General features: G+C 41.9%; 1 protein-coding gene across 1 annotated transcript in view; it reads right to left on the reverse strand.

The window, feature by feature from the left end:
• The window catches only part of LOC128661200 (multiple epidermal growth factor-like domains protein 6), a 160,346-nt gene that overhangs the window by 6,592 nt on the left and 128,460 nt on the right, over nucleotides 1-25,294 (reverse strand). The window contains exon 19 of the mRNA XM_053715450.1: nucleotides 21,705-21,810. Within this exon, the coding sequence (XP_053571425.1) occupies nucleotides 21,705-21,810 (106 nt within the window). The remainder of the gene's footprint in view (nucleotides 1-21,704; nucleotides 21,811-25,294) is intronic.

Raw genomic sequence — 25,294 nt, forward strand, 5'->3', positions numbered from 1 at the left:
CTGCCTGCCAGCGTGTGTGCCAGGCTCACAGCGTATACTGTGCCCACTTGCCCAGTGGCCCCATTCATATCTGGTGTAACAGTAGTGTAAATTTAAAAAAAACAAAACTTTTTTGACTGTGAAACATCAGTCTGCTTGTGTAATCTAATTGCAGTTGCCTGCCTGCCAGCTTGTGTGCCAGGCCCACTTGCCTAGTGCCACCACTCATATCTAGTGTAACAGTAGTGTAAATTTAAAAAAAAAAACTTTTTTGACTGTGAAACATCAGTCTGCTTGTGTAATCTAATTGCAGTTGCCTGCTTGTGTAATCTAATTGTAGTTGCCTGCCTGCCAGCGTATACTGTGCCCACTTGCCCAGTGCCACCACTTATATCTGGTGTAACAGTAGTGTACATTTAAAAAAAATAAAAAAACTTTTTGGACTGTGAAACATCAGTCTGCTTTTTTGTGTCAGGCTCACAGCGTATACTGTGCCCACTTGCCCATTGGCACCACTCATATCTTGTTTAATAGTAGTGTAAGTGTACATTTAAAAAAAAATGATAGGCAGAGGCAGGCCACCCCACAGGTGCCGTTGTGGTCGTGGTGCTGTGATTCCCTTTGGCCCTAGAATAATGCCCAGTGTTCAGAGGCCACGTACCATGAACTCGAAAAGTTCTGAGGACATAGTTGACTTTTTAACACAGGACACCCAATCTTCTATAGCTTCCGCTCCGAACCTTGACGCACCATCATCCTCCAGCTTATCTTCAGGCAGCACCTCTCAAGTTACCACTCGCCCGCCTGCCACCACCACCAACACTAGCACCACAGCCGCTTCACTTGATCTGTCAGAGGAGTTATTTACACATCAGTTGGAAGAAATGAGTAATGCGCAACCATTATTGCCAGAGGATGTAGATAACAGGGATATGTCTCAGTCAGGCAGCATTACACACATGGACGTACGGTGTGATGATGATGTTGTACCCGCTGCAGGAGTTTGGTCTGTCACTGTGAAGCGGTTGTAACCCTTACACTACCTTATCGATACAACATCATACCTGATGTTTTAAAGCACGTTATTCCAAACAATTTAGGAATGTTAGGTGATTTATGCCCTTTATGGATTAAAACCAGACTCTGCATCAACTATGTAATTTTCCATGGGAGTTTTGCCATGGATCCCCCTCCGGCACGCCACAGTCCAGGTGTTAGTCCCCTTGAAACAACTTTCCCATCACTATTGTGGCCAGAAAGAGTCCCTGTGGGTTTTAAAATTCGCCTGCCCATTGAAGTCAATGGGGGTTCGCCTGGTTTGCCAACTTTTGCGGGAGTTCGCGTTCGCAGTTCGCGAACCCAAATTTTTAGGTTCGCGACGTCACTACTTAATAACTAGCACATTTTTTCCACTTTGGCTACATGTAACACATCTACATTAACAGGAGCAAACATAGAGCAGTTATTTAACACCCACATGACTACCAGTAACACTTTGTTTGCACCCTACTTGACTTCCAGTAACACACAGAACACTGTCTGCACTGTGCCCCTTCTTTGTTTACTGTACAGCCTACAAAAATACCGGACTGTCTGGATAAATACTGCACACCTGGCAAACCTACTAGAGCATTTCCACTAATCTCTTTCTGTTAATTACAATTTCTCATCCATTGCTGCACAATTATATCTAGATTCTTTCTCTGCATCTCATTGGTGCTTCTCCAAGTTTCTTAAAATAAGTAACATTACCATTGTCTTATACAGAGTTAACCATGCTTAGTCCCCATAACACTAGTAGTAGATATTGTCCCCTGTGTCACCTCCAGCCATTTATCAAAGCACTTCACATACCATATAATATAAATATATCAAAATATCACAAAGAAAATAAATGTGAAATAAATGTGATACAAAAACAATATAAAATCAATAAAAGTTAATAAATAAGGATATGTTCGCTCTCTCTGGAGTCTCCAGCCTTTCGTGTTCTTCTGTGTGCTCTCAAAGGAAAAGAAACAAAATACACAACATAGTAAACTCTGTAACTACTTTCAGGTAAATATGATACACTTGTTCACGAGTGATTACTCACATTTCTTGGAGCTTTAGCCAAGCTCAGGGAAATGCGTAACCCACTTTATACTGGTGGGTAAACAGTTACTCTCACGCAGATATGATAAAATATGGTATTTATTAAAAGCATAAAAAGCATCACAAATGCACAGCAAGCACCCTTAACAGAGGACAAATGAGCAACAATATAAGCGTTATTACTCAGAAGAGCAGTCCCAGACACTGGATGGAAGTGGATTGAGAAGCAGAAACTTAACCGCTAGACCGTCCACCCTTAGTTACCAGTGGGAAATCGCTCCTCCCCCAGGTGTACAGGTAGATGTAAAGACGCACTGGAGAGATTAGCATTAACAGTTACGACGTACGTTTCGCTGAATCAGCTTTTTCAAGGAATGAAGTGCGCATGTCCATGTTCCCTTTTATACCTCAAAGTGTTGACAAACCGGAAATCGGAAGCAACGTCCTCCATATTGAAAAAGGGCATTATATCCCAATATTCAAGCATACTTTCTTCTTATAGCGCAAGTTCAACACTTGCCTTGCTATGATTTGATGGTGATTAATATCCTCTTTAGCAATATTTATATACATAGCAGTTAAGGAGTAATTCACAATTCATAATGATGTATACATATACTTATGTCACATTCCTTTAAAACATCCTAGTACATCTATCACGGACAGATCTGATGACTACCAAAGGTCTTATTAAATATAATGAATACCTATACAAATGTCTACCTACTGTAAAACATCCCATAACATTTCTGACAGACAAATCTAATCGCAACTACAGGTCATATCGATACACATTATTATCATAGTGACACAGCTTCTTATTAATACCTGTCAGCAGCTAAACAACCATAGAAAACACTAACCCATATTTACTATTATATGTGTCCAGTGACTAAAGGGTATGGAAGTATACGATACTTCATGCTTAGTCATTGCAAGTATCCCTGCATCGTAGGGGTGATAAGGCTATTCAAATCTCGTCCTCCTTTATAAACGGAGATGTCAATCTACACTATGTGCATAACATATATCAGTATCTGCTAAGCCACCACCTCTGATAAGGCTGCATATACTCCCATAGGTGAAGACACAAAAAAGGCATCTACTCTGTGATGCATACTTCATGTTCACAGAAAATGGTGTATTTCAAAATCTTTATTCAGTCCGTTGGGTATGAAGCTATCCATAATATGTATCCACTTCATTTCCAATCGTCCTAAACAATTTTGTACATCTCCTCCCTTCCAACCTTGTTCCACTTTCCTTATACCTAGAAATTCTAGGTCACTTATTCTCCTATTGTGTTTTTTTATCAACATGTGCAGACACTGTGTGATTTTGATACCCTTTCTCGATGTTATAGATATGTTCGTTCAATCTGGTTTGAACATGTAGAGGTTTGTAATAAATCCTCTTTTAACCCCACACAATGCAAATCAGTACCTATGGAAACCTTCCTGGAATTGGTCCATAGGGACATAAAGAATTTGAAAATAAACTATAAATCTAACTTGACTAGTGAGGAACAATCAGCACTAGTGGAACTAAAGGGTAATGATAAGATAGTGATTAAGCCTGCGGACAAGGGCGGAGAGTATGATGGGGAGTGTCATAGACAGCTTAATGACACTAATATATACAAGAAGTTAGATTCAAACCTGGTTCTTAATTATAAAAAAAGATTAGAGAAGTACCTAGAAATAGGTTTGAAGGAAAATATTCTAAATAAAAAAGAATACTCATACATTAACAATAAATTCCCTAAAACTCCCACATTCTATGTATTGCCGAAGATTCACAAGGATTTACATAACCCCCCGAGGAGACCCATTGTATCGGGGGTTAATTCTCTCACTAGTAATATTTCGGCATACATAGACCAATTCCTGCAAACATATGTTAAAGAGACCAGGTCGTATTTAAAGGATACCATTAGTATTCTGAATCACCTAGAAAAAATTAAGTGGGATGATGAGTGGTGGCTAGTAACCAGTGATGTTACATCATTATATACAATAATTGACAAAGAGATTGGGATTTCATCAGTAAGGAATATACTTAAAAATGATGTAACACTAGATTCCAAACAACTAGAGTTTATTTTGGAAGGTATCAGTATTATTCTTGAGACCAATTTATTTTTGGTTCAATAATAACTACTATCTTCAGGTAGACAGCATGGCGATGGGCACCAGATTTGCGCCCAGTTATGCCAATTTGTATATGGCTAACTGGGAAAATCAGTACATCTATAATTCCCCATGGACGCAATATCTGGTGTCCTATCATCGTTATATAGACGATCTTTTTCTTATCTGGTCAGGCAGTGAGAGTCAACTATTGTAATATATGGAACATCTGAAACTGAATGAATTTAAAGTAGCCCTTACTTGGAACTACAATAAAACTAGGGTAGATTTTTTGGATCTGGAGATCTACATAGAGAATGGTATACTAAAATAAAAAAATGACTTTAAGAGTATAGATGTTAACAACTATATTAGTCTTGATAGTTGCCATCAGAAACATTGGTTAAGAAATGTGCCAAAAGGTCAGTTTCTTTGCCTGAGGCGCAATTGTAGAGATAAGGAAATATATCAAACACAATCAAAAATCTTGAAAGAACATTTTTTAGAAAATAATTATTCTAATACATTTTTGGAGGAAAAAATTGAAGAAATAACAAACCTAGACAGGGTAGAACTATTAAAATATAAGACTAAGAATAATAATAAAATGGGAGAAATGAACAATAACCTAGCAAATAGGCTGATTTTCCAGCACAGCACACAAAGTATTGCTCGCCGTATTCAGCGAAGTCTGGTGGACCTGATCCACACTGTCGGATCAGGTCCGTCAGACTTTAATAAATATGCCCCATTTTCTGCACATTTTGATAAAAAACACAATAGGAGAATAAGTGACCTATAATTTCTAGGTATAAGGAAAGTGGAACAAGGTTGGAAGGGAAGAGATGTACAAAATTGTTTAGGACGATTGGAAATGAAGTGGATACATATTATGGATAGCTTCATACCCAACGGACTGAATAAAGATTTTGAAATACACCATTTTCTGTGAACATGAAGTATGCATCACAGAGTAGATGCCTTTTTTGTGTCTTCACCTATGGGAGTATATGCAGCCTTATCAGAGGTGGTGGCTTAGCAGATACTGATATATGTTATGCACATAGTGTAGATTGACATCTCCGTTTATAAAGGAGGACGAGATTTGAATAGCCTTATCACCCCTACGATGCAGGGATACTTGCAATGACTAAGCATGAAGTATCGTATACTTCCATACCCTTTAGTCACTGGACACATATAATAGTAAATATGGGTTAGTGTTTTCTATGGTTGTTTAGCTGCTGACAGGTATTAATAAGAAGCTGTGTCACTATGATAATAATGTGTATCGATATGACCTGTAGTTGTGATTAGATTTGTCTGTCATAAATGTTATGGGATGTTTTACAGTAGGTAGACATTTGTATAGGTATTCATTATATTTAATAAGACCTTTGGTAGTCATCAGATCTGTCCGTGATAGATGTACTAGGATGTTTTAAAGGAATGTGACATAAGTATATGTATACATATAATGAATTGTGAATTACTTCTTAACTGCTATGTATATATATAATGCTAAAGAGGATATTAATCACCATCAAATCATAGCAAGGCAAGTGTTGAACTTGCGGTATAAGAAGAAAGTATGCTTGAATATTGGGATACAATGCCCTTTTTCAATATGGAGGACGTTGCTTCCGATTTCCGGTTTGTCAACACTTTGAGGTATAAAAGGGAACATGGACATGCGCACTTCATTCCTTGAAAAAGCTGATTCAGCGAAACGTACGTCTGAACTGTTAATGCTAAACTCTACAGTGCATCTTTACATCTACCTGTACACCTGGGGGAGGAGCGATTTCCCACTGGTAACTAAGGGTGGACGGTCTATCGGTTAAGTTTCTGCTTCTCAATCCACTTCCATCCAGTGTCTGGGACTGCTCTTCTGAGTAATAACGCCTATATTGTTGCTCATTTGTCCTCTGTGAAGGGTGCTTGCTGTGCATTTGTGACGCTTTTTATACTTTTAATAAATACCATATTTTATCATATCTGCGTGAGAGTAACTGTTTACCCACCAGTATAAAGTGGGTGTGTGCATTTCCCTGAGCTTGGCTAAAGCTCCAACAAATGTGAGTAATCACTCGTGAACAAGTGTATCATATTTACCTGAAAGTAGTTACAGAGTTACACTATGTTGTGTATTTTGTTTCTTTTCCTTTGAGAGCACACAGAAAAACACGAAAGGCTGGAGACTCCAGAGAGAGCGAACATATCCTTATTTATGAACTTTTATTGATTTTATATTGTTTTTGTATCACATTTATTTCACTTCACATACCAATTTCAAAATGTAAAGCTTTTCACATTTATATTTGTTTTTCAATATTTAGAGCTCTGCATAGTCATACCCCTAAATCACAGCTTCCCACATTTGTTCTTCATATTACTAATCCATTTCACACAGCTTGTCATGTCTGTTAATAACGTTACAATCCCCTTACACACAGCTTGTTATGTCTGTTCCTCATGTTACTATCCCCTTACACACAGCTTGTCATGTCTGTTCCTCATATTACTATCCCCTTACACACAGCTTGTCATGTCTGTTACTCATGTTACTATCCCCTTACACACAGCTTGTAATGTCTGATCCTCATATTACTATCCCCTTACACACAGCTTGTCATGTCTGCTACTCATGTTACTATCCCCTCACACACAGCTTGTCATGTGTGTTCCTCATGTTACTATCCCCTTACACACAGCTTGTCATGTCTGTTCCTCATGTTACTATCCCCTTACACACAGCTTGTCATGTCTGTTCCTCATGTTACTATCCCCTTACACACAGCTTGTCATGTCTGTTCCTCATATTACTATGCCCTTACACACAGCTTGTCATGTCTGCTCCTCATATTACTATCCCCTTACACACAGCTTGTCATGTCTGCTCCTCATATTACTATCCCCTTACACACAGCTTGTCATGTCTGCTACTCATGTTACTATCTCCTTACACACAGCTTGTCATGTCTGCTCCTCATGTTACTATCCCCTTACACACAGCTTGTCATGTCTGCTACTCATGTTACTATCTCCTTACAAACAGCTTGTCATGTCTGTTCCTCATGTTACTATCCCCTTACACACAGTTTGTTATGTCTGTTCCTCATGTTACTATCTTCTTACACACAGGTTGTCATGTCTGTTCCTCATATTACTATCCCCTTACACACAGCTTGTCATGTCTGCTACTCATGTTACTATCTCCTTACACACAGCTTGTCATGTCTGCTCCTCATATTACTATCCCCTTACACACAGCTTGTCATGTCTGCTCCTCATGTTACTATCCCCTTACACACAGCTTGTCATGTCTGCTACTCATGTTACTATCTCCTTACACACAGCTTGTCATGTCTGCTCCTCATATTACTATCCCCTTACACACAGCTTGTCATGTCTGCTACTCATGTTACTATCTCCTTACACACAGCTTGTCATGTCTGCTCCTCATGTTACTATCCCCTTACACACAGCTTGTCATGTCTGCTACTCATGTTACTATCTCCTTACACACAGCTTGTCATGTCTGTTCCTCATGTTACTATCCCCTTACACACAGCTTGTCATGTCTGTTCCTCATGTTACTATCCCCTTACACACAGCTTGTCTTGTCTGCTACTCATGTTACTATCTCCTTACACACAGCTTGTCATGTCTGCTCCTCATGTTACTATCCCCTTACACACAGCTTGTCATGTCTGTTCCTCATGTTACTATCTCCTTACACACAGCTTGTCATGTCTGTTCCTCATGTTACTATCTCCCTACACACAGCTTGTCATGTCTGCTCCTCATGTTACTATCCCCTTACACACAGCTTGTCATGTCTGTTCCTCATGTTACTATCCCCTTACACACAGTTTGTTATGTCTGTTCCTCATGTTACTATCTCCTTACACACAGGTTGTCATGTCTGTTCCTCATGTTACTATCCCTTTACACACAGTTTGTCATGTCTGTTTCTCATGTTACTATCTCCTTACACACAGCTTGTTATGTCTGTTCCTCATGTTACTATCCCCTTACACACAGCTTGTCATGTCTGTTCCTCATGTTACTATCCCCTTACACACAGCTTGTCATGTCTGCTACTCATGTTACTATCCCCTCACACACAGCTTGTCATGTGTGTTCCTCATGTTACTATCCCCTTACACACAGCTTGTCATGTCTGTTCCTCATGTTACTATTCCCGTACACACAGCTTGTCATGTCTGTTCCTCATGTTACTATCCCCTTACACACAGCTTGTCATGTCTGTTCCTCATATTACTATCCCCTTACACACAGCTTGTCATGTCTGCTCCTCATATTACTATCCCCTTACACACAGCTTGTCATGTCTGCTCCTCATATTACTATCCCCTTACAGACAGCTTGTCATGCCTGCTACTCATGTTACTATCTCCTTACACACAGCTTGTCATGTCTGCTACTCATGTTACTATCTCCTTACACACAGCTTGTCATGTCTGTTCCTCATGTTACTATCCCCTTACACACAGTTTGTTTTGTCTGTTCCTCATGTTACTATCTCCTTACACACAGGTTGTCATGTCTGTTCCTCATATTACTATCCCCTTACACACAGCTTGTCATGTCTGCTACTCATGTTACTATCTCCTTACACAAAGCTTGTCATGTCTGCTCCTCATATTACTATCCCCTTACACACAGCTTGTCATGTCTGTTCCTAATATTACTATCCCCTTACACACAGCTTGTCATGTCTGCTACTCATGTTACTATCTCCTTACACAAAGCTTGTCATGTCTGCTCCTCATATTACTATCCCCTTACACACAGCTTGTCATGTCTGCTACTCATGTTACTATCTCCTTACACACAGCTTGTCATGTCTGCTCCTCATGTTACTATCTCCTTACACACAGCTTGTCATGTCTGCTCCTCATATTACTATCCCCTTACACACAGCTTGTCATGTCTGCTACTCATGTTACTATCTCCTTACACACAGCTTGTCATGTCTGCTACTCATGTTACTATCTCCTTACACACAGGTTGTCATGTCTGTTCCTCATGTTACTATCCCTTTACACACAGTTTGTCATGTCTGTTTCTCATGTTACTATCTCCTTACACACAGCTTGTTATGTCTGTTCCTCATGTTACTATCCCCTTACACACAGCTTGTCATGTCTGTTCCTCATATTACTATCCCCTTACACACAGCTTGTCATGTCTGTTCCTCATGTTACTATCCCCTTACACACAGCTTGTCATGTCTGTTCCTCATATTACTATCCCCTTACACACAGCTTGTCATGTCTGCTACTCATGTTACTATCCCCTCACACACAGCTTGTCATGTGTGTTCCTCATGTTACTATCCCCTTACACACAGCTTGTCATGTCTGTTCCTCATGTTACTATTCCTGTACACACAGCTTGTCATGTCTGTTCCTCATGTTACTATCCCCTTACACACAGCTTGTCATGTCTGCTCCTCATATTACTATCCCCTTACACACAGCTTGTCATGTCTGCTCCTCATATTACTATCCCCTTACAGACAGCTTGTCATGCCTGCTACTCATGTTACTATCTCCTTACACACAGCTTGTCATGTCTGCTACTCATGTTACTATCTCCTTACACACAGCTTGTCATGTCTGTTCCTCATGTTACTATCCCCTTACACACAGTTTGTTTTGTCTGTTCCTCATGTTACTATCTCCTTACACACAGGTTGTCATGTCTGTTCCTCATATTACTATCCCCTTACACACAGCTTGTCATGTCTGCTACTCATGTTACTATCTCCTTACACAAAGCTTGTCATGTCTGCTCCTCATATTACTATCCCCTTACACACAGCTTGTCATGTCTGCTACTCATGTTACTATCTCCTTACACACAGCTTGTCATGTCTGCTCCTCATGTTACTATCTCCTTACACACAGCTTGTCATGTCTGCTCCTCATATTACTATCCCCTTACACACAGCTTGTCATGTCTGCTACTCATGTTACTATCTCCTTACACACAGCTTGTCATGTCTGCTCCTCATGTTACTATCCCCTTACACACAGCTTGTCATGTCTGCTACTCATGTTACTATCTTCTTACACACAGCTTGTCATGTCTGTTCCTCATGTTACTATCCCCTTACACACAGCTTGTCATGTCTGTTCCTCATGTTACTATCTCCTTACACACAGCTTGTCATGTCTGCTCCTCATGTTACTATCCCCTTACACACAGCTTGTCATGTCTGCTACTCATGTTACTATCTCCTTACACACAGCTTGTCATGTCTGCTCCTCATGTTACTATCCCCTTACACACAGTTTGTTATGTCTGTTCCTCATGTTACTATCTCCTTACACACAGGTTGTCATGTCTGTTCCTCATGTTACTATCCCTTTACACACAGTTTGTCATGTCTGTTTCTCATGTTACTATCTCCTTACACACAGCTTGTCATGTCTGTTAATAATGTTACTATCCCTTTACACACAGTTTGTTATGTCTGTTCCTCATGTTACTATCTCCTTACACACAGTTTGTCATGTCTGTTCCTTATGTTACTTTATCCTTACATAAAGCTTGTCATGTCTGTTCCTCCTGTTACTAAACCCTTACACACAGCTTGTAATGTCTGCTACTCATGTTACTATCTCCTTACACACAGCTTGTCATGTCTGCTCCTCATATTACTATCCCCTTACACACAGCTTGTCATCTCTGCTCCTCATGTTACTATCCCCTTACACACAGCTTGTCATGTCTGCTACTCATGTTACTATCTCCTTACACACAGCTTGTCATGTCTGCTCCTCATGTTACTATCCCCTTACACACAGCTTGTCATGTCTGTTCCTCATGTTACTATCTCCTTACACACAGCTTGTCATGTCTGCTACACATGTTACTATCTCCTTACACACAGCATGTCATGTCTGTTCCTCATGTTACTATCCCCTTACACAGCTTGTCATGTCTGCTACTCATGTTACTATCTCCTTACACACAGCTTGTCATGTCTGTTCCTCATGTTACTATCCCCTTACACACAGCTTGTCATGTCTGTTCCTCATGTTACTATCCCCTTACACACAGCTTGTCTTGTCTGCTACTCATGTTACTATCTCCTTACACACAGCTTGTCATGTCTGCTCCTCATGTTACTATCCCCTTACACACAGCTTGTCATGTCTGTTCCTCATGTTACTATCTCCTTACACACAGCTTGTCATGTCTGCTCCTCATGTTACTATCCCCTTACACACAGCTTGTCATGTCTGTTCCTCATGTTACTATCCCCTTACACACAGGTTGTCATGTCTGTCCCTCATGTTACTATCCCCTTACACACAGTTTGTTATGTCTGTTCCTCATGTTACTATCTCCTTACACACAGCTTGTCATGTCTGTTCCTCATGTTACTATCCCCTTACACACAGGTTGTCATGTCTGTCCCTCATGTTACTATCCCCTTACACACAGCTTGTCATGTCTGTTCCTCATGTTACTATCTCCTTACACACAGGTTGTCATGTCTGTTCCTCATTTTACTATCCCTTTACACACAGTTTGTCATGTCTGTTTCTCATGTTACTATCTCCTTACACACAGCTTGTTATGTCTGTTCCTCATGTTACTATCCCCTTACACACAGCTTGTCATGTCTGTTCCTCATATTACTATCCCCTTACACACAGCTTGTCATGTCTGTTCCTCATGTTACTATCCCCTTACACACAGCTTGTCATGTCTGTTCCTCATATTACTATCCCCTTACACACAGCTTGTCATGTCTGCTACTCATGTTACTATCCCCTCACACACAGCTTGTCATGTGTGTTTCTCATGTTACTATCCCCTTACACACAGCTTGTCATGTCTGTTCCTCATGTTACTATCCCCGTACACACAGCTTGTCATGTCTGTTCCTCAAGTTACTATCCCCTTACAGACAGCTTGTCATGTCTGTTCCTCATATTACTATCCCCTTACACACAGCTTGTCATGTCTTCTCCTCATATTACTATCCCCTTACACACAGCTTGTCATGTCTACTCCTCATATTACTATCCCCTTACACACAGCTTGTCATGTCTGCTACTCATGTTACTATCTCCTTATACACAGCTTGTCATGTCTGCTCGTCATGTTACTATCCCCTTACACACAGCTTGTCATTTCTGCTACTCATGTTACTATCCCCTTACACACAGCTTGTCATGTCTGTTCCTCATGTTACTATCCCCTTACACACTGTTTGTTATGTCTGTTCCTCATGTTACTATCTCCTTACACACTGGTTGTCATGTCTGTTCCTCATATTACTATCCCCTTACACACAGCTTGTCATGTCTGCTACTCATGTTACTATCTCCTTACACACAGCTTGTCATGTCTGCTCCTCATATTACTATCCCCTTACACACAGCTTGTCATGTCTGCTCCTCATATTACTATCCCCTTACACACAGCTTGTCATGTCTGTTCCTCATGTTACTATCCCCTTACACACAGCTTGTCTTGTCTGCTACTCATGTTACTATCTCCTTACACACAGCTTGTCATGTCTGCTCCTCATGTTACTATCCCCTTACACACAGCTTGTCATGTCTGTTCCTCATGTTACTATCTCCTTACACACAGCTTGTCATGTCTGCTCCTCATGTTACTATCCCCTTAAACACAGCTTGTCATGTCTGTCCCTCATGTTACTATCCCCTTACACACAGTTTGTTATGTCTGTTCCTCATGTTACTATCTCCTTACACACAGGTTGTCATGTCTGTTCCTCATGTTACTATCCCTTTACACACAGTTTGTCATGTCTGTTTCTCATGTTACTATCTCCTTACACACAGCTTGTCATGTCTGTTAATAATGTTACTATCCCTTTACACACAGTTTGTTATGTCTGTTCCTCATGTTACTATCTCCTTACACACAGTTTGTCATGTCTGTTCCTTATGTTACTTTCTCCTTACATAAAGCTTGTCATGTCTGTTCCTCCTGTTACTAAACCCTTACACACAGCTTGTCATGTCTGTTCCTCGTGTTACTATCTCATTACACACAGCTTGTCATGTCTGTTCCTCATGTTACTATCTCATTACACACAGCTTGTCATGTCTGTTCCTCATGTTACTATCTCCTTACACACAGCTTGTCATGTCTGCTCCTCATGTTACTATCCCCTTACACACAGCTTGGCATGTCTGTTCCTCATGTTACTATCCCCTTACACACAGCTTGTCATGTCTGTTCCTCGTGTTACTATACCCTTACACACAGCTTGTCGTGTCTGTTCCTCATGTTACTATCCCTTTACACACAGCTTGTCATGTTTGTTCCTCATGTTACTATATCATGACACACAGCTTGTCATGTCTGTTCCTCATGTTACTATCCCCTTAGACCAAGTTTATTTCTGCTCCTCATGTTACTATCCCCTTACACACAGCTTATCATGTCTGCTCCTCATGTTACTATCCCCTCACACACAGCTTGTCATGTGTGTTCCTCATGTTACTATCCCCTTACACACAGCTTGTCATGTCTGTTCCTCATTACTATCCCCTTACACACAGATTGTTCATGTCTGTTCCTCATGTTACTGTCTCATTACACACAGCTTGTCATGTCTGTTCCTAATGTTACTATCCCCTTACACACAGCTTGTCATGTCTGTTCCTCATGTTACAATCTCCTTACACACAGCTTGTCATGTCTGTTCCTCATGTTACTATCCTCTCACACACAGCTTGTCATGTCTGTTCCTCATGTTACTATCCCTTTACACACAGCTTGTCATGTCTGTTCCTCATGTTGCTATTCTCTTACACACAGCTTGTCATGTCTGCTCCTCATGTTTCTATCCCCTTACACACAACCTGTCATGGCTGCTCCTCATGTTACTATCCCCTTACACACAGCTTGTCATGTCTGCTCCTCATGTTACTATCCCCTTGCACACAGCTTGTCATGTCTGTTCCTCATGTTACTATCCCCTTACTCACAGCTTGTCATGTCTGTTCCTCATGTTACTATCCCCTTACACACAGCTTGTCATGTCTGTTCCTCATGTTACTATCCCCTCACTCACAGCTTGTCCTGACTGCTTCTCATGTTACAATCCCCTTACACACAGCTTGTCATGTCTGCTCCTCATGTTACAATTCCCTTACACAAAGCTTGTCATGTCTGTTAATAACGTTACTATCCCCTTACACACAGCTTGTCATGTCTGTTCCTCATGTTACTATCCCCTCACTCACAGCTTGTCCTGTCTGCTTCTCATGTTACTATCCCCTTACACACAACTTGTCCTGTCTGCTTCTCATGTTACTATCCCCTTACACACAGCTTGTCATGTCTGCTCCTCATGTTACAATTCCCTTACACAAAGCTTGTCATGTCTGTTAATAACGTTACTATCCCCTTACACACAGCTTGTCATGTCTGTTCCTCATGTTACTATCCCCTTACACACAATTTGTTACGTCTGTTCCTCATGTTACTATCTCATTACACACAGCTTGTCATGTATGTTCCTCATGTTACTATCCCCTTACTCACAGCTTGTCATGTCTGTTTCTCATGTTACTATCCCCTTACACACAGCTTGCCATATCTGTTCCTCATGTTACTATCTCATTACACACAGCTTGTTATGTCTTTTCCTTATGTTACTATCGCCTTACACACAGCTTGTCATGTCTGTTCCTCATGTTACTATCTCATTACACACAGCTTGTCATGTATGTTCCTCATGTTACTATCCCCTTACACATAGCTTGTCATGTCTGTTTCTCATGTTACTATCCCCTTACACACAGCTTGCCATGTCTGTTCCTCATGTTACTATCTCATTACACACAGCTTGTCATGTCTTTTCCTTATGTTACTATCGCCTTACACACAGCTTGTCATGTCTGTTCCTCATGTTATTTTCCCCTCACACACAGCTTGTCATGTGTGTTCCTCATGTTACTATCCCCTTAAACACAGCTTGTCGTGTCTATTCCTCATGTTACTATCCCCTTACACACAGCTTGTCATGTCTGTTCCTCATGTTTCTATCCCCTTACACACAGTTTGTCATGTCTGTTCCTCATGTTACTATCCTCTTACACACAGTTTGTCATGTCTGTTAATAATGTTACTATCCCCTTACACACAGCTTGTCATGTCTGTTCTTCATGTTACTATCCCCTTACACACAGCTTGTCATGTCTGTTCCTCATGTTTCTATCCCCTTACACACAGTTTGTCATGTCTGTTCCTCATGTTACTATCCTCTTACACACAGTTTGTCATGTCTGTTAATAATGTTACTATCCCCTTACACACAGCTTGTCGTGTCTGTTCCTCATGTTACTATCCCCTTACACAGTTTGTCATGTCTTTTCCTCATGTTACTATTTCCTTAAACACAACTTGCCATGTCTGTTCCCCATATTAATAACCCCTTACACACAGCTTTTCATGTCTGTTCCTCATTTTACTATCCCCTTACACACAGCTTGGCATGTCTGTTCCTCATGTTACTATACCCTTACACATAGGTTGTCATGTCTGTTCCTCATGTTACTATCCCCTTACACACAGCTTGTCATGTCTGTTTCTCATGTTACTATCCCCTTACAAACATTTTGTCATGTCTGTTTCATGTTACTATCCCCTCACACACAGTTTTTCATGTCTGTTCCTCATGTTACTATCTCCGAAACGTACGTCTGAGGTTTTGCCGTTTCTCTCGCTCAGAGAGGGATTATCTGGTATTTGGGGGCTGAAATGTACTGTTAAAGGGACAGTATACACTCATTTTCATATAACTACATGTAATAGACACTACTATAAAGAATATGATGCAGAGATACTGATATAAAATCCAGTATAAAACTGTTTAAAAACTTGTTAAGAAGCTCCCAGTTTAGCTCTGTTAAAATGGTAGCCGGAAAGCCCACTGCAAGTGGGAAATAAGACACTCCCCTTCTTTTGCATATGAAAAGACCCTTTACACAAACAGGAGCAAGCTGGAGAAGGTAGCTAACGGTATTCTCATAATTTGGGGCTTGGTTAGGTGTCTGAAAATCAGAGCAATGTTATTTAAAAATAAGCAAAACTATAAAAAAAACTTAAAAAAAAACCTGTATGGGCTATATAAATAGATCATCTACAAAACATTTATGCAAAGAAAAAATGAGTGTATAATGTCCCTTTAAGTCAGGATCAGACTGATATGCTACAGGAAAGTTCTTCTCTGTGAAGGGCACATATTGAGCAAAAAGAGGCTGCTTCTAGGGTGGAAACTAGCCATAGAACAAGCTATTATGCTATTGTTTGTTCCCAGGTTGAGCGCTTCTCTCTTTTTATTTATGTAGATTATGACACTAAGGGAAAGTCTCCCTGAGTGTGATGCGGGAATCCAGATGTGGACCCTGTTACGGTTGCCTTCAGGCTGGCTGGAAGTTGGACCGTAGAAAAGGATGCTCCTAGCGCTCACCAAAGAATCATCAGCACCGTAGTCAGCAATCCCTGTAGCTATATAAGCTGTCCCCTACAAACATGAGTCAAAGCTGCAAGTTAGAGGGACAGAATAGGTCTGATGTGTTGGACACACAGCCTGCTTTTTATTGAGGTTACATGCAAACAGGACACTCTCAGCGGGAGGCATAAAATCCCCCATCACACATTTGATATTAGATAGAGAGACACTCCCTTTGACAGGCCACAACATTACTTCAGCAGATAACAAGTTACACACAATAAAACAATGCAGTCCACCTTATCACTAGCAGTCTGATTAGACAATGGTAAAGTTTATCACTAAACCTAATTAGAGCTGATCCCAGCAAACTTGCATTTAGAAAGCTTCTTGAAGCTCAACAAAATTAACTCTTAATGGCACACAATGAAAACCAATGCCTCTGTAACAGTGCTCCCCCTCTGTGGAACACTCTGCCTGTGTGGCACCTGGCTCAGCAAGTCCCATTCACTGAACCAAGTGGGAGAAAGCCAGGGACAAGCTATTTTACAGGTCTGGGGACATAGTCTTAAAGGGGCATTGTTCACCAAAGTCACAATATGTCCCCAGACGGTTCTTAAAGGGCCATACACACCCAATAAAAGTTAATATGTTCTCAGGGGCACAATCTTCCAGGGGCCATAGTCATGAGGAAGGAGGCTGGCAAATAGGCTTCTCCACGATCCATGGAAGCAGGGCAATTTTTCATTTAAAGGGCCAGTTACAAATAGCAGTTTTTAACATATCTCCCCTTTTGGAGGGAGACTAAACAGGCACCTGACCTTCTGTCGTTCAGTGCCTAAGTTAGTCTCGCAACCCACCCACAAATAAACATTAGCAGCAAAGTAGCCCCCCCACAATAAGTAGTACTGGCCTGTAGGTTCCAGGTTGTAGGATGAAAGTGTAGCATCCTCGGCCTTCCTGGCGCAGCTGGGCAAATAGCTGGTGGTACTTGGGGGGCAGAGGCCAACGGCACTCTGCCCTGGTGCCAGCGCTTCTGCTGGGGTGAGGGGTTTGCAGGCCAGTCCTGTAACAAGGGGGTCTGTAGGGCAGAGGCCAGCAGCGCTCTGTCCTAATGCCAGCTCTTCTGCTGGGGGCATTGGGGCATAGTCCTGCCCGGTGGCAAAGGGAACGTGGGGGTCAGTGGGGGTTAACATCTCCACTGTTAACCCTGGGCCCAAGTTAGGAGTTAGCTGGAGAATGGAGACTGGGCTCCCAATCCACTGCATCTCACTCTGCTGATGGGGGACAGGAGCAACTGTCTCTGCCCCCTGTGCTGTAAGTGCAGAGACCACAGTCCCATCTGCACGGTTGTGAGGCTTACTGTCTCCCCCTGGTGCGTTAAGCTGCCGCTGGGGAGAGGGGGTTACAAGCTCCTCTCCCATACATACTTCCAGCCGCTGGGGAATGGAGTCTGGGCTCTCAATTCCCTGCATATTCCTCTGCTGCTGGGGGACAGGACCAACTGTCTCTGCCCCCTGTAACTCAGCCTGCCGCTGGGGAATGGAGTCTGGGCTCCCAATTCCATGCAATTCACTCTGCTGCTGGGGGACAGGACCAACTGTCTCTGCCCCCTGTAACTCAGCCTGCCGCTGGGGAATGGAGTCTGGGCTCCCAATTCCCTGCATATTCCTCTGCTGCTGGGGGACAGGACCAACTGTCTCTGCCCCCTGTAACTCAGCCTGCCGCTGGTGAATGGAGTCTGGGCTCCCAATTCCCTGCAATTCACTCTGCTGCTGGGGGACAGGACCAACTGTCTCTTCCCCCTGTAACTCAGCCTGCCGCTGGGGAATGGAGTCTGGGCTCCCAATTAACTGCATATTCCTCTGCTGCTTGGGGACAGGACCAACTGTCTCTGCCCCCTGTAACTCATTTTCTTGCTGGAGAGCAGGTGTCCATACCCCCAAACTCCACAGTTGGCGCTCAAAGGCTCGTGCCGCTTCGTTCTCAGTAGCCAATTTTCGGATGATTCGACTGACTACCTCCTGCGCAGGGTCTGGACCATATCGGACTAGCCGCCTCTTTACCTCTGGAACGAAATCAGCGCCCTCATAGCGACGGATCAGGTTGAGGTGCTCTTCACAGGGTTCTGACCAGTGTCTTGTCAGCTCCATGCTGCTGTAGGTAGGGACGCTGCGCAGTGGCTAGCGTTGCCCTCAATAACTCTCCTATGATATCAGTGCTGTTGTGGTGCTGCTCCTTACGCTAGGACGCTATCCCACCGCTGCCACCAAATGTTACGGTTGCCTCCAGGCTGGCTGCAAGTTGTACCGTAGAAAAGGATGCTCCTAGCGCTCACCACAGGAGCAGCAGCACCGTAGTCAGCAATCCCTGTAGCTATATAAGCTGTCCCCTACAAACCTGAGTCAAATCTGCAAGTTAGAGGGACAGAATAGGTCTGATGTGTTGGACACACAGCCTGCTTTTTTATTGAGGTTACATGCAAACAGGACACTCTCAGGGGGAGGCATAAAATCCCCCATCACACATTTGATATTAGATAGAGAGACACTCCCTTTGACAGGCCACAACATTACTTCAGCAGATAACAAGTTACACACAATAAAACAATGCAGTCCACCTTATCACTAGCAGTCTGATTAGACAATGGTAAGGTTTATCACTAAACCTAATTAGAGCTGATCCCAGCAAACTTGCATTTAGAAAGCTTCTTGAAGCTCAACAAAATTAACTCTTAATGGCACACAATGAAAACCAATGCCTCTGTAACAGTGCTCCCCCCTCTGTGGAACACTCTGCCTGTGTGGCACCTGGCTCAGCAAGTCCCATTCACTGAACCAAGTGGGAGAAAGCCAGGGACAAGCTATTTTACAGGTCTGGGGACATAGTCTTAAAGGGGCATTGTTCACCAAAGTCACAATATGTCCCCAGACGGTTCTTAAAGGGCCATACACACCCAATAAAAGTTAATATGTTCTCAGGGGCACAATCTTCCAGGGGCCATAGTCATGAGGAAGGAGGCTGGCAAATAGGCTTCTCCACGATCCATGGAAGCAGGGCAATATTTCATTTAAAGGGCCAGTTACAAATAGCAGTTTGTAACAGACCCGTTAATCAGTGTGCCTAGAGGGATATGGCTGCACCTCACTGACGAGGCCCACAATAGGCCGAAACGTACGTCTGGGGTTTTGCCGTTTCTCTCGTTCAGAGAGGGATTGCCTGGTATTTCGGGGCTGGACTGTACTGTGAAGTCAGGATCAGACTGATATGCTACAGGAAAGTTCTTCTCTGTGAAAGGCACATATTTAGCAAAAAGAGGCTGCTTCTGCGGTGGTAACTAACCATAGAACAAGCTATTATGCTATTGTTCATTCCCAGGATGAGAGCTTCTCTCTTTTTATTTATGAAGCTTGTCATGTCTGTTCCTCATGTTACTATCCTTTACATACAGCTTGTCATGTCTGCTCCTCATGTTACTATCCCCTTACACACAGTTTGCCATGTCTGTTCCTCATGTTACTATCTCCTTAAACACAGCTTTTCATGTCTGTTCCTCATGTAATTTTATCCTTACACAGAGCTTGTCATGTCTGTTCCTCATGTTACTACCCCCCTCACACACAGTTTGTCATGGATGCTCCTCATGTTACTATCCCCTTACACACAGCTTGTCATGTCTGTTCCTCATGTTACTCTCCCCTTACACACAGCTTGTCATGTCTGCTCCTCATGTTACTATCTCCTTACACACAGCTTGTCATGTCTGTTCCTCATGTTACTATCCCCTTACACACAGTTTGTCATGTCTGTTCCTCATGTTACTATCCCCTTACACACAGTTTGTCATGTCTGTTCCTCGTGTTACTATCTCCTTACACACAGCTTGTCTTGTCTGTTCCTCATGTTACTATCCCCTTACACACAGTTTGTCATGTCTGTACCTCATGTTACTATCCCCTTACTCACAGCTTGTGATGTTTGTTCCTCATGTTACTATCCCCTTACACACAGTTTGTCATGTCTGTTCCTCCTGTTTCTATCTTCTTACACACAGCTTGTCATGTCTGTTCCTCATGTTACTATCTCATTACACACAGTTTGTCATTTCTGTTCCTTATGTAATTATCTCCTTACACACAACTTGTCATGTCTGTTCCTCATTTTACTAACCCCTTACACAAAGCTTGTCATGTCTGTTCCTCATGTTACTATCCCCTTACACACAGCTTGTCATGTCTGCTCCTCATGTTACTATCCCCTTACAAACAGCTTGTCATGTCTGTTCCTCATGTTACTATCCCCTTACACACAGCTTGTCATGTCTGTTCCTCATGTTACTTTACCCATACACAGTTTGTCATGTCTGTTCCTCATGTTACTATCCCCTTACACACATCTTATCATGTATGTTCCTCATATTACTATCCCCTTACACACAGCTTGTCATGTCTGCTCCTCATGTTACAATCCCCTTACACACAGCTTATCATGTCTGCTCCTCATGTTACTATCCCCTTACACACAACCGGTTATGTCTGTTCCTCATGTTACTATCCCCTTACACACAACCTGTCATGTCTGTTCCTCATGTTACTATCCCCTTACACACAACCTGTCATGTCTGTTCCTTATGTTACTCTCCCCTTTACACACAACTTGTCATTTCTGTTCCTCATGTTACTATCCCCTTACACACAGCTTATCATGTCTGTTCCTCATGTTACTTTCCCCTTACACACAGGTTGTCATGTCTGTTCCTCATGTTACTATCCCCTTACACACAGGTTGTCATGTCTGTTCCTCATGTTACTATCCCCTTACACACAAATTGTCTCTATTACTTGCAGCTTTTTCCTCCAGGACCTTATGAACCTGCTCTAATACTCACACCTCTTTCTACCAAGACCTCATGTTAGTGCACTATTACTCACAGCTTCTCACTCATGCTTGTTCCCCATATTCTCACACCTGTTTCCAGTGGTACCTCTTGACACGTAGGGTCCCCTATTACTTACAGTTTCTCACACCTGTGTCCTGCAGTACCTTCGGCACACTGACACTTATTGAATTGCTTGCAGGTGGCTCCGTGCTGGCAGGGGGGAATACAAGGCTCAACCACAGCTAGAAGAGAGCAACACAGGAGGCAAGTCAGTCAGTGCTAATAATCTCTAAATTCAAAATCACTTACTTGTGTGTAGGTATAGCACTGTCCTTATCTTATATGTTATCACAAAGTGTGTCTGGGCTATGATCACAGCTGTACTAACTAGCCCTTAGTTTATATGTTGTAATCACAATCGGCTAGATTTAGAGTTCTGCGGCCAAAGGGGTGCGTTAGCTACGCATGCTTTTTTTCTCCCGCACCTTTTAAATACCGCTGGTATTTACAGGGAGTGCAGAATTATTAGGCAAGTTGTATTTTTGAGGATTCATTTTATTATTGAACAACAACCATGTTCTCAATGAACCCAAAAAAACTAATTAATATCAAAGCTGAATAGTTTTGGAAGTAGTTTTTAGTTTGTTTTTAGTTATAGCTATTTTAGGGGGATATCTGTGTGTGCAGGTGACTATTACTGTGCATAATTATTAGGCAACTTAACAAAAAACAAATATATACCCATTTCAATTATTTATTTTTACCAGTGAAACCAATATAACATCTCAACATTCACAAATATACATTTCTGACATTCAAAAACAAAACAAAAACAAATCAGTGACCAATATAGCCACCTTTCTTTGCAAGGACACTCAAAAGCCTGCCATCCATGGATTCTGTCAGTGTTTTGATCTGTTCACCATCAACATTGCGTGCAGCAGTAACCACAGCCTCCCAGACACTGTTCAGAGAGGTGTACTGTTTTCCCTCCTTGTAAATCTCACATTTGATGATGGACCACAGGCTCTCAATGGGGTTCAGAACAGGTGAACAAGGAGGCCATGTCATTAGATTTTCTTCTTTTATACCCTTTCTTGCCAGCCACGCTGTGGAGTACTTGGACGCGTGTGATGGAGCATTGTCCTGCATGAAAATCATGTTTTTCTTGAAGGATGCAGACTTCTTCCTGTACCACTGCTTGAAGAAGGTGTCTTCCAGAAACTGGCAGTAGGACTGGGAGTTGAGCTTGACTCCATCCTCAACCCGAAAAGGCCCCACAAGCTCATCTTTGATGATACCAGCCCAAACCAGTACTCCACCTCCACCTTGCTGGCGTCTGAGTCGGACTGGAGCTCTCTGCCCTTTACCAATCCAGCCACGGGCCCATCCATCTGGCCCATCAAGACTCACTTTCATTTCATCAGTCCATAAAACCTTAGAAAAAACAGTCTTGAGATATTTCTTGGCCCAGTCTTGACGTTTCAGCTTGTGTGTCTTGTTCAGTGGTGGTCGTCTTTCAGCCTTTCTTACCTTGGCCATGTCTCTGAGTATTGCACACCTTGTGCTTTTGGGCACTCCAGTGATGTTGCAGCTCTGAAATATGGCCAAACTGGTGGCAAGTGGCATCTTGGCAGCTGCACGCTTGACTTTTCTCAGTTCATGGGCAGTTATTTTGCGCCTTGGTTTTTCCACACGCTTCTTGCAACCCTGTTGACTATTTTGAATGAAATGCTTGATTGTTCGATGATCACGCTTCAGAAGCTTTGCAATTTTAAGAGTGCTGCATCCCTCTGCAAGATATCTCACTATTTTTAACTTTTCTGAGCCTGTCAAGTCCTTCTTTTGACCCATTTTGCCAAAGGAAAGGAAGTTGCCTAATAATTATGCACACCTGATATAGGGTGTTGATGTCATTAGACCACACCCCTTCTCATTACAGAGATGCACATCACCTAATATGCTTAATTGGTAGTAGGCTTTCGAGCCTATACAGCTTGGAGTAAGACAACATGCATAAAGAGGATGATGTGGTTAAAATACTAATTTGCCTAATAATTCTGCACTCCCTGTAGAGTTCACAGAATGGCTGCGTTAGGCTCCAAAAAGGGAGTGTAGAGCATATTTACCGCCACTGCAACTCTAAATACCAGCGTTGCTTACGGACGCGGCCAGCTTCAAAAACGTGGTTGTGCACGATTCCCCCATAGAAAACAATGGGGCTGTTTGAGCTGAAAAAAACCCTAACACCTGCAAAAAAGCAGCGTTCAGCTCCTAACGCAGCCCCATTGTTTGCTATGCGGAAACACTTCCTAAGTCTGCACCTAACACCCTAACATGAACCCTGAGTATAAACACCCCTAACCTTACACTTATTAACCCCCAATCTGCCGCCCCCGCTATCGCTGACCCCTGCATATTATTATTAACCCCTAATCTGCCGCTCCGTACACCACCGCAAGCTACATTATAGCTATGTACCCCTAATCTGCTGCCCCTAACACCGCCGACCCCTATATTATATTTATTAACCCCTAATCTGCCCCCCTCAACGTCGCCTCCACCTGCCTACACTTATTAACCCCTAATCTGCCGAGCGTACCGCACCGCTACTATAATAAAGTTATTAACCCCTAATCCGCCTCACTCCCGCCTCAATAACCCTATAATAAATAGTATTAACCCCTAATCTGCCCTCCCTAACATCGCCGACACCTAACTTCAAACATTAACCCCTAATCTGCCGATCGGAGCTCACCGCTATTCTAATAAATGTATTAACCCCTAAAGCTAAGTCTAACCCTAACCCTAACCCCCCCCTAAGTTAAATATAATTTTTATCTAACGAAATAAATTAACTCTTATTAAATAAATTAATCCTATTTAAAGCTAAATACTTACCTGTAAACTAAATCCTAATATAGCTACAATATAAATTATAATCATATTGTAGCTATTTTAGGATTAATATTTATTTTACAGGCAACTTTGTATTTATTTTAAACAGGTACAATAGCTATTAAATAGTTAATAACTATTTAATAGTTACCTAGTTAAAATAATTACAAAATTACCTGTAAAATAAATCCTAACCTAAGTTACAATTAAACCTAACACTACATTATCAATAAATTAATTAAATAAAATACCTACAATTATCTACAATTAAACCTAACACTACACTATCAATAAATTAATTAAATACAATACCTACAAATAACTACAATTAAATAAACTAACTAAAGTACAAAAAATAAAAAAGAACTAAGTTACAAAAAATAAAAAAATATTTACAAACATTAGAAAAATATTACAACAATTTTAAACTAATTACACCTACTCTAAGCCCCCTAATAAAATAACAAAGACCCCCAAAATAAAAAAATGCCCTACCCTATTCTAAATTAAAAAAGTTCAAAGCTCTTTTACCTTACCAGCCCTTAAAAGGACCTTTTGTGGGGCATGCCCCAAATAATTCAGCTCTTTTGCCTGTAAAAAAAAACATACAATACCCCCCCAACATTACAACCCACCACCCACATACCCCTAATCTAACCCAAACCCCCCTTAAATAAACCTAACACTAAGCCCCTGAAGATCTTCCTACCTTATCTGCACCTCGCCGGGTATCAGCGATCCGTCCTGGCTCCGAAATCTTCATCCAAGCCCAAGCGGGGGCTGGCGATCCATAATCCGGCGGCTGAAGAGGTCCAGAAGAGGCTCCAA

This window comes from Bombina bombina, chromosome 5 (genome assembly GCF_027579735.1).
Source record: "Bombina bombina isolate aBomBom1 chromosome 5, aBomBom1.pri, whole genome shotgun sequence".
NCBI lineage: Eukaryota > Metazoa > Chordata > Amphibia > Anura > Bombinatoridae > Bombina > Bombina bombina.